The sequence below is a fragment of the Helicoverpa zea genome, chromosome 18, assembly GCF_022581195.2.
Source record: "Helicoverpa zea isolate HzStark_Cry1AcR chromosome 18, ilHelZeax1.1, whole genome shotgun sequence".
Classification (NCBI taxonomy): domain Eukaryota; kingdom Metazoa; phylum Arthropoda; class Insecta; order Lepidoptera; family Noctuidae; genus Helicoverpa; species Helicoverpa zea.
The window spans coordinates 9,266,458-9,278,019 of record NC_061469.1 but is presented as its reverse complement, the minus strand read 5'-3'; the positions used below and the strand labels follow the sequence as shown (position 1 = coordinate 9,278,019).

Below are 11,562 nucleotides of genomic sequence, written 5' to 3'. Positions count from 1 at the left end.
AAAATCTACACTTACTCACTACAGAATCAAAACATTAAGGGTTTTTAACATATATTATGTAGAAACAGCGACCCTAAAATTTCACGATATTTGACCGTGACACTGACCAAAAAGTTGAGCGGAAATCTATTGTTATGGGTTTGGGCTCTGATGTAGGGGCCGTGAAAGTCTCACAAGGAAAGGTTCTATATCAAAAAGAAAGCTTGAATCAATAGGAAAAGATATACATAGAAAAGTGATAAGTACGTTATATATGGAGGAATGTTTTGATCAAGTGCAACCAGACCTGTAAAAAAATTATCACTTTTAAGTGATGACAGACAGATGAAAGACTTCACGTCATTCAAAATAAAGCCGAATCGAACAAAACACACAGCCTTCATAAATGTTTGAACACCTAAACAAAGCTGCTCCACTTTTTAATTCAAACACGTCTTCACACACCACACCTGCAATTCCTGAGCCCCCATTATTCAACACTGGAGGAATACCCCATGAACTTTGGCTGCTTCACGCCTCGCATAGCAAAGGGCAGATCGATGGCTGTCAAACAATAAATGTCACGTCCACTCCCTCATGTTAATTCACATCACTATCATACAACAAACGATTTTAAACCTTACCCCCACAGGTTACGGATCATGATGACTGCAGCTGTAAGTTGGTAAATCAACCTCCCGATTTTTCTTTGAGGTGCGAACGATGCCCCAATTTTTCGCGAAACGTTCTGTATATTAAAAAAAGTAAATGTTTGAGAGTGAGCACGAGGTGTGTCGTTGGCTTCCTGATGTATATCTATGGAATTGTGGATACTTTACTGATTGACTAATGCCCTCTTCCTATTAATAACAAAAGATTTGTTTTTCTCAGGCACTGACAGACGCTTTTACCGTCCATTCCTCCGCTTCACATGGCCATATCATGACCGCCCGCCGGTTCCAAAGTTCCGGTCTTAATTCCTCCATTATATTGAAAACATCTAAATAATATGTTGCATTAAATCTCTTTAAATTATTTCGATACTCTAAAACATTTCACACATAAATCCCTGGTAATGTCTGCACACGTAAAATATACGACATTTGTATACATAATACGATATTACATCAGACTTATTCAAATAAACTGCAAACTTCATTACATACTATTGAATGGTACAGATTTGAAATATCTGTAAACGCAACAATTCTTGCTGGGGTTAGTGTTGCACACGACACGAGTTTTCTATCGAAATTCGATTATTTTTTTTATTTTGGAATGGGACTATTTCCAAAATAATCGAATTTCGATAGAAAACTGGTGCCGTGTTTTTTTATTTTGTTTTCGCATTTTATTTGGTAGGATAGGAATATTTTCTTTTATTATGTGAATTCCACTAGATATTTGCAAAAATATTTTTACTATTCATTCTTACAAACAAATGTTTTTGGTAAACATGAGATCATTACGCAGACTATTTTATTTTTTATATCAATTATTATTCCTTCAATGTTTTGGGGCTCACTATTCTTTTCATTTTTTAGTTTTTTTTTTACTTTATACCATAATGTCACGTGGCACTAAAAGAACGTTTTTATTTCAAACTTCAAACCCACAAACAATAGACAACCGCATCGAACGTTTGAGGTCGCATCGCATCACTAAGGCCTAGCACCCACGAGCGTGCCCGAACGCATGACTTATGCCAGTTTGTCACATTCGCAATCAGACTGAGTCTGTCCCATGCAATGATTAATGCCTTTCTTAATTACTAAGTTATCGCTGGAAACGGGGGGCCGATACATGTGTTCCTGGGCTTAATTTATTGACTTTTGTGGCGTGTTTTAGGGGACGGCTGATTGCTTTAGTTCGCGCGCGCCTTTTAATTTAATTTTACTTGTTTTTAATATTTATTTTAGACATATACGGTATCATACGCAGTTAATGGAAGGGCAACTTTCATAATTAAAAAATATATATTTACCTATCATTTTTATTTAAATGTTAGCTTAGGTGCCTTATAGTAGTAATAGGTAAGACCATTATTTACAACTAAAATGTTCAGTGCCATCAAAAATATTCAGTGCGCACACATTTTCAGTCCGCATCATGAAAAATGACCGACGTGCTCTCCAATCTGCATAATAACAAAATTCTTACATAAAAATTGCGTCTTAAAACCGTCACCTTAAGCTTAATACACACGCGCGTCACGTTTCGCGCTCATTTGGAGGCGTTCATCGATCGGAGACAAAGCCTCGGCAGGCCCCGATAAACGAATTAAGGAAATGGGAGATTTTTTATCTGGGCCGTGGGGTGGGGCACGCCACGCGTCGTAAAACGCAGCAATACTTTCTTATGCAAAGTCCCTCCGCGCCGATAATTAGGTGAGCTTCGTCGGTGTGTGTGCGCCTTTATGCGAGTGTTTTGTTTTTAATTTTTAGAGGGGTGACGTGTTTGTGAACTGCTTGTGTTTGGCGCTGATGTTTTGGACGTCTTGAATGTTGATCAATATAATTAGAATATTTTTTGGTTAATCAAACGTCTAAAAGCAACTAACTTCATTAGGTACATAGATTCAATTATGTAAGTAGTACTCAATCCATGTATTTGTACATAAGTTACAAGAGGTGTTAAAGAAAAAAATATGTATTTAACGGTGTGTTCATATAACACAGAATATAATCACAAATGTTACCATCCCCAAAAAATAAAAATAAATAAAAAATGTAATTCCGTACAAACGAGGCTACATAAAATGTGGACATAAATACAGTAAGTGCTACATTTGTGTTCGCGACAGACGCATCCGTGCGCCGCGAGTGCAAAATCATAATGCCTGAGTGTTCGTGTATGCGCGTTACTATTTATACTCTAACAATTTTGTGATGAGGGTAATGAGCAAAAGTGCCGTGAGCCGCGCCAAGGTATGTTTTTTCACGTGCACCCTCCTTCTAAATTGTTATAGAATTGTGTTCAGATTTTGATAGTGATTTAATTTGTAAATTATAGCGTTTTTTGATACCAAATTGTAATAGTCTTGTAGCGGTAACCTTAACCTACATAATTTTGTATAATAAACCTAATAGTTCTGCCGTTTAAGGCCTGATTTACCTATGTAAACATTTCTCGATAGTAAAAATCCTAGACTTTCATTAGTGAAATAGTGTTTAACTGAAAGCCTAGGTCTCATTGTATACAAAATAACTTAATTTATAGAAATATTGTTAATAGTTTAAGTTATAGAGCAATAAATAATGTCTGTGTTTTGACTTTCATTTCACATGCAAATTAACAATACTAGGGCTTAGGTCACATTGTTAGGATTACTATCGCCAGATAGCCCATGAAATGCCCTAACACACACTGCCTTTCGTATCGAGATACCCCCCATAGTTTGTTTTTTATCTCGAGATAATCTTCACATAAGGGCCGATTTCACATAGTTTTTTATAGTTATTCGGTTATAGTATTTCAGCCCTGAAGGTATGCAGGGTGTGTATAGTATAGTTCAGTAGCGCACTTCATGGGGCGTCTGACGCTAGGTGTCCTGTAATGATATCATGTACCAATTGTTTGTAATACTGCTGTTAAATTGAAAGGTCAATAAAACTGAGGTTGGTCGGAGGGACGAGAAATCGAGGTGCTCGTCACGGTAAAGTTTCGAGCTCATTCGGTGCGCAAGCGCCGCCGTACAAGTCGTAGTCATCGGTATGGATTTTTTGATAGTATAACAAGTAAATAGTGAAAAGTAAATAGTGTAATTATAGTATGGTAAGTGCGTCGAAGCTCGTCCCTTCAAGACTCCTGAAAAATATATGAAGACTTATTATTTCACCGGCATTCCTGAACCTATAGTAGCAGAAAGTCTAAAACCCGTCTAAACGTATTCTTGTTTCTGAAATTCCTGTTTCTCGCCACATCGTAAATACAGTCCACTCGCCCAGACGTCCAAGAACCAGCGACCGACGGGGCGTCAACGTCTCGAAGCCACCCCATAGTACCTGCTTCTGAGCTACGTCCGTCCCGCACATCTGTTTGGTCCTTGCGACCCGGATCGCCTGGGAAGCGAGCCAGGAACTTCAGCTGAAGATACTGAAGAGTTGTAAACAGCAAGTATGCCTGTGACAAGATCGCAAGGAAGAGCCGCTCAAGCCTGGATCATCGACGCCAGACCGGGCCGCCGCACACCCCCCATCGTGCACGACCAGCCGCCGTTCTCTCCAACCACCACCGAGGGGAGTGAGCAGCCCCCCCCTCCCCCGAGGGGGGGTGAAGACCTACCCTGCCCCGCAGCTGTGAGGGGAAGTGAGGCGCCGCCCTGCCCCCCTGCCCCGCGGGGGGGTGAAGACCGACCGCGCCCCCCTACCCCGCGAGGGGGTGAAGAGCGACCAGCGCCGTCGTCGTTGATGCAGACTGAAGCGTCGTCATCACTGAGGCCGCCTGGAACCAGTGCTGAAGAATATAGTTCAGGAGGAACACTGAAGGCTTGCGACAAGACATACAACCGAGCTGTACCGTTGACTACCCGGGTTGACGCCCGTACCGAACTTAAGGCACCGTCGCACAGATCGACGGCATCAAATAGAAAAATTAGAAATGCGCGTGAAGACTTATTGAAGATTAAGTTGGAGCTAGCGCAAATAGCACTTCAGAGGGCCGAGGAAGAATCGGACGACGATTATATGGATGATAGAAATTCCAATGAAGAGTACATCCGTTCCTGGTTGGAGGAAGCTCCGGAACCAGACCCGCAGGACGCCGCCGCTGAGGGAGGACATAGACCACCAGATACCCTGGACCTGCCCGAGCCCCCCCCCCTCCGCGGTTATAGTGAATCCGGTCCTGCGTGGAATAAGTACTGCTCCTGGAAGAGACGCCGCCGCCGAGGGAGGACATAGACTGCCGGGTACCCTGGACAAACCAGAGCCCCCCCCCTCGAAGACCATCGATACTGAAGCCCTTTCATCAATGAAGAAACCAGTTGAAGATACCGCAGGGGGTGAAGGGCTCCGTCCGTTTATCACGGAACTCACCTCCGCCATCGCATCGCTAGCCGGCAATAGAAGCGAAGAGAAACCGGTGTACCACAACCCTGCTGCATCGAAAGTCATCATGACGCTGCCGAACTTTAGTGGATTGCATACAGAATGGCTATCGTTCCGCGCCATCTATGAGACAACGCGACCATATTTCAACGATGTGGAAAATACGGCGAGGCTGAGAAGAAGCCTGCGAGGAAGAGCGCTTGACACAGTTAGCTCCGAGCTTATCGGCAACGCCAGGCCAGATGACATCATGAAGGAGTTGGAGCTTCAGTTTGGCCGCCCCGACTCAATAGCGCAAGCGGAGACAGACAGACTGCGCGGGCTGCCACGCTGCGGAGAAGCACCGAAGGACATCTGCACTTTCGCCAGCCGTGTACGAAGTGGCATCGTCACACTGCGAGCGCTGAAAAAGGAACACTACCTCATGAACGCCGAGCTTATGCGCATCCTCACAGAGAAGCTGCCGAACTCGCTACGTGTACAGTGGTACAAGACATATACTGAGAAGTACCAGTCAACGCCGGACTTGGGTCTCTTCAGCGACTTCATCACCGAACAAGCTCGCTACTGCAGCGCGTTTGCACCGCCTGAAAACATCAGTGAAGCTACTGGACTTAGACGTGTGACGCAGAGAACACACACCACTATAGACAAGAAGCCCGCATCGAAGTGCCGCATCTGCGAGATGGATGGACACCGATCGCTAGACTGCCACAAGTTCGTGAAGGCTTCTGCGGACAAGAAGTGGGAACTTGCCAAGCAGCACAACCTGTGCTTCCGCTGCCTGCGCCATCGTCAGCACGGACACAGATGTCAGAAGAAGAGATGTGGAATCGAGGGCTGCACAGCATCACACCATCATCTGCTTCACTACGAGAAGAAGGCGAGCACTACTGAAGTCGCACAAGAAGCGCAAGAAATAGTCGCAAGTTCACGCAACCACACAAATCAAGCGTTCCTGAAAATCGTTCCGGTACAACTGTCCGGACCGGCGGGAGAAGTGCGCACCTACGCACTGCTGGATGACGGCTCAACCGTGTCACTGATTGACGAAGAGCTAGCAGACATGATCGGTGCAGAGGGACCAGTCGAGCCGATGAAGATAGGCGCCATCAGCGACGTGACTATCGACACGCCCACGTCGAAGAGAGTTGACCTCACGCTATCGACTTGCCATAGGAAGAAGATACCCTTCAGGGCGCGCACCATACCACGCCTGCACCTGTCGCCGCAGTCAATCAGCAAGGATGACATCGCTGACTGCAAGCACCTGTTCGACCTGGCAGATCAGCTGACGTACAACGCAGGGACGCCGAAGATTATCATCGGGCAAGACAACTGGCATCTGCTCCTAGCAACAGACATCAGAAGAGGGCCCCAGCATCAGCCGATAGCATCGTTAACTCCCTTGGGCTGGGTGCTGCACGGTGCCCGCACTAGGATTCTGGGACAGCAGGTGCACTACGTCAATCAGCTGAACAGCGCCGAGGAAAGCATAGACAAGCAACTTCGTGAATACTTCGCACTCGAGTCACTCATCATCAACCCGTGCCGACCAGCTTCTGACCCGGAGAAGAGAGCGGAAGATATATTACAACGCAGTATAGTACAGCTGGAAGATGGACGTCTTCAGACTGCGTTGCTATGGAGGAGTGACGAGATACAGATGCCGGACAGCTACGCGACTGCGATGAATAGACTCGTATCAATAGAGAAAAAACTCGACAAGAATCCTGCTCTGAAGACTAGATATATGGCGCAGATGGATTCACTAATAGAAAAGGGCTACGCAGAGAAAGCGCCCCTTGAACGTACACCGGGAAGAACGTGGTACCTGCCGCACTTCGACGTCTTCAACCCTATGAAACCGGAGAAGCTTCGTATAGTTCACGACGCAGCAGCGAAGACAAGAGGGATGTCACTGAACGACTACCTGCTCACGGGTCCGGACTTGCTGCAGTCACTGCCCGGCGTGATGATGCGATTCCGACGTCACCGCGTCGCCGTCTCCGGAGATATCACTGAAATGTTTATGCAGGTGAAAGTAAAGCCAGAAGACAGAGACGCTCTCCGATATCTGTGGCGAGGAGAGCGGCGGGAGGGGGCGCCGGAAGAGTACCGAATGACGTCAATAATATTCGGCGCAGCAAGTTCACCGTGTACAGCAATATTCGCTAAGAACTGGAATGCTAAACGCCATGCGAACGAACATCCAGAAGCAGTAGAAGCAATAGTCAAGAATCATTACATGGACGATTACCTGGATAGCTTCAGAAGTACAGAAGAGGCGACGCGCACAATCAAGATAGTACAAGAAATACATAGTAAAGCGCGCTTCGACCTAACGAAATGGGTATCCAACAGCGAAGAAGTGCTGCGTGAATTGGTACCGGGCCAAGAAACAACACAGATTGTTAATCTTGGAAATATAGAAAACACAGAGAAAGTACTCGGCGTGATATGGAAGCCACACACAGACGAGCTGAGCTTCAACTTAAAACTCGCGCGCCTACCTACTGGCCTGCTCGACAAGGAAACGCCCACCAAGAGAGAGGCGCTCAAGATAGTTATGTCGCTGTATGACCCGCTGGGCCTCGCCTCACCTATAACAATCAGGGCGAAACAAATACTGCAAGAAGCCTGGAGGCGGGGAGTCGACTGGGATCAACCTCTCGATGAAGAACTATCAAGCCAGTGGAGGGCGTGGATAAGTCATCTCGAACAGCTGAAGAACGTAAACATACCGCGCTGTTATCCTGGGTACAGTGAGGCTACAGAAATACAAGTACACGTGTTCACCGACGCCAGTGAGAAGGCCTACGCTACAGCGGTGTACTGGAGGTCAACGACCCGTGACAACAACGTGCACGTCAGCCTCGTCATGGCGAAGGCGAAGGTGGCGCCGCTGAAGCTGCTGTCAATACCGCGCCTCGAGCTGCAAGCCGCGGTGATGGGTACGCGCGTCGCAGCCGCAGTGATATATGAACACAACGTCAAGCCCGCCTCCGTGACCTACTGGAGTGACAGCAGAACCGTTCTGACATGGATAAGGAAAGGAGCCAGATCGTACAAGCCATTCGTTGCACATCGCTTGGCCGCCATAGAGGAAAATAGCAGAGTCGAAGAGTGGCGCTGGGTGCCTACAAAAAGCAACATAGCCGACGCCGCCACCCGCGACGTCCCGACGCACTTTCATACCGACCACGAGTGGTACTGCGGCCCTAAGTTCCTCTACGACGACCCATCGACATGGCCGACCGAGTCACCAGCTGACAGTCAACCGACAGGCGAGGAAAAAACAGTCACGCTCATACAAGCGGGCGCAGCAAACCTCATAGACGTCGTTCCCGACCCCGCTCGATTTTCAAGGTGGGAGCGATTGCTGCGCGCCACAGCCAGAGTACTACAGTTTATATCGTTATGTAGAAAACAACATACAGAAAAAACGTTCTACAAGCGAACAAGGAAAAACAAAGAAAACGATCCTGATTGGTCGAGAGCGGTGCGAGCGCCCCGCGCGCCCGCCGAAGCTGCGCGCGCCCAAATATACACACGCAAGTTTATTGTATTGGACGCGACGTATATTCAAAGAGCAGAGAAGCTGTTAGTTCGTGTGGTGCAACAAGAAGCCTTTAAACAAGAAATAGCCAGTCTCGAGAGCAACAAAACAGTCGCAAGTAGTAGCCGGCTGTACCCGCTGCGCATAGAACTAAACGACGGAGTTATAGTACTGCGAAGCCGCATAGCTGCTGTAGACAAAGTCGCTAAAAGCGTGAAGAGCCCACCTGTGTTAGACGGCGATCACCGCATTACACAGCTATATATAGATTGGACACACCGTAGCCTACAACACAGCGGCACCGAGCTCGTCGTGAATGAGGTCAGACAGCACTACTGGATTGTGCGCCTGCGCCCGACAGTCAAGCAAGTCATCGCGCGCTGCCTGCACTGCCGCATACGTCGCGCGCGCGCGCCGACGCCGGCAACCGGCGACCACCCGAAGACACGCCTAGCTCATCACCGCAGGCCGTTCACATACACTGGGCTTGATTATTTCGGCCCGCTGTCAGTCACCGTCGGTCGTCAGCATCATAAGCGATACGTGGCGCTGTTCACGTGTCTCACAACAAGGGCAGTTCACCTCGAGATCGCGCACAGCCTCAGCGCGGACTCAGCTGTGTTGGCGCTGCGCAGGTTCGCAGCGCGACGCGGCTGTCCCACCGAAATCTACTCCGACAACGGCACCAACATGCACGGTGCTGACCGTGAGCTGCGTGAGGCCTGCCAGGAGGAGGCCAGCCGACGCGGCATCGCCTGGCGCTTCATCACGCCTTCCGCGCCTTTCATGGGAGGCGCCTGGGAGCGCTTAGTGCGGTGCGTTAAGACCGCGCTAGGCGCCACGCTGCACGAGCGCCACCCACGCGAGGAGGTCCTCGCGACGCTGCTCTGCGAGGTCGAGTACGTCGTCAACAGCCGGCCGCTCACCCACGTATCTGTGAGCGGCGACGACGACGAGTCCATCACACCGAACCATTTCCTGCTGGGCGGCTCGGCACGCCTGCCGAGCCCCGGCACGTTCGACGAGCGAGACATCGACAGCAAGAAGCACTGGCGGCGCGCCCAGATACTCGCCGACATGTTCTGGCGCCGCTGGGTGCGCGAGTACCTGCCCGAGCTCCAATACCGGCGGGAGCCGCACGCCCGCGGCCCCGCGCTGCAGCTGGGCGACCCCGTCCTCATCGCCGACGGCAACCTGCCTCGCAACACCTGGCCGCGAGGCCGGGTCGTGGCCGTCTACCCGGGCGCTGATGGTGAAGTTCGGACCGCTGACGTGCGCACCGCAGGTGGCATACTAAAGCGTCCGACGAAGAAACTCGTGCCGCTGCCTAAGTAACCGGGCAGTGCGGCATCACCGGCGTCGCGGCGCCCTAGCGCTATCACTGCGCCGTCGCTCACCGGAGATGCGGCATCGCTGCGAGCCAGAGCTACGAGTCATCGCTACGGGTCAACGCTTCGAGTCCCTACATCGTGTCATCGTGTCATCATTCATCGTTTAATAGACTAAATAGTGATAGTGAAAGTGAAAGTGATAGTGCCTACGCTCTGCCGCACGGCGGGAGAGATGTTCGCGACAGACGCATCCGTGCGCCGCGAGTGCAAAATCATAATGCCTGAGTGTTCGTGTATGCGCGTTACTATTTATACTCTAACAATTTTGTGATGAGGGTAATGAGCAAAAGTGCCGTGAGCCGCGCCAAGGTATGTTTTTTCACGTGCACCCTCCTTCTAAATTGTTATAGAATTGTGTTCAGATTTTGATAGTGATTTAATTTGTAAATTATAGCGTTTTTTGATACCAAATTGTAATAGTCTTGTAGCGGTAACCTTAACCTACATAATTTTGTATAATAAACCTAATAGTTCTGCCGTTTAAGGCCTGATTTACCTATGTAAACATTTCTCGATAGTAAAAATCCTAGACTTTCATTAGTGAAATAGTGTTTAACTGAAAGCCTAGGTCTCATTGTATACAAAATAACTTAATTTATAGAAATATTGTTAATAGTTTAAGTTATAGAGCAATAAATAATGTCTGTGTTTTGACTTTCATTTCATATGCAAATTAACAATACTAGGGCTTAGGTCACATTGTTAGGATTACTATCGCCAGATAGCCCATGAAATGCCCTAACACACACTGCCTTTCGTATCGAGATACCCCCCATAGTTTGTTTTTTATCTCGAGATAATCTTCACATAAGGGCCGATTTCACATAGTTTTTTATAGTTATTCGGTTATAGTATTTCAGCCCTGAAGGTATGCAGGGTGTGTATAGTATAGTTCAGTAGCGCACTTCATGGGGCGTCTGACGCTAGGTGTCCTGTAATGATATCATGTACCAATTGTTTGTAATACTGCTGTTAAATTGAAAGGTCAATAAAACTGAGGTTGGTCGGAGGGACGAGAAATCGAGGTGCTCGTCACGGTAAAGTTTCGAGCTCATTCGGTGCGCAAGCGCCGCCGTACAAGTCGTAGTCATCGGTATGGATTTTTTGATAGTATAACAAGTAAATAGTGAAAAGTAAATAGTGTAATTATAGTATGGTAAGTGCGTCGAAGCTCGTCCCTTCAAGACTCCTGAAAAATATATGAAGACTTATTATTTCACCGGCATTCCTGAACCTATAGTAGCAGAAAGTCTAAAACCCGTCTAAACGTATTCTTGTTTCTGAAATTCCTGTTTCTCGCCACATCGTAAATACAGTCCACTCGCCCAGACGTCCAAGAACCAGCGACCGACGGGGCGTCAACGTCTCGAAGCCACCCCATAGTACCTGCTTCTGAGCTACGTCCGTCCCGCACAATTTGAGTAATATCGCGGTACGACATAGATACCGTATTACAATCGTTTGCAAATGAACGACTGAACGACTGTACGACTGTCTTGCATGTGTCTTTGCACGGAGCACAGTTTTGATACTTGGTGAGTAATTGATTAGTAGACTTCGGAACATATTTTTTGAATTTTGAAAA

The 11,562-nt window shown here is 47.8% G+C and overlaps 1 protein-coding gene across 1 annotated transcript; it reads left to right on the top strand.

Moving 5' to 3' along the window:
- The first annotated feature begins 4,950 nt into the window (after window positions 1-4,950).
- Window positions 4,951-9,921, top strand: LOC124639140. The gene has a single exon (XM_047176376.1). The coding sequence runs from the start codon at window positions 4,951-4,953 to the stop codon at window positions 9,919-9,921; it is 4,971 nt and encodes a 1,656-aa protein (XP_047032332.1).
- The last annotated feature ends 1,641 nt before the right edge of the window (window positions 9,922-11,562 follow it).

Bases quoted from the DNA above. Each gene is read 5' to 3' on its own strand.
- LOC124639140 (XM_047176376.1), top strand. From the start codon at position 4,951: ATGAAGAAACCAGTTGAAGATACCGCAGGGGGTGAAGGGCTCCGTCCG.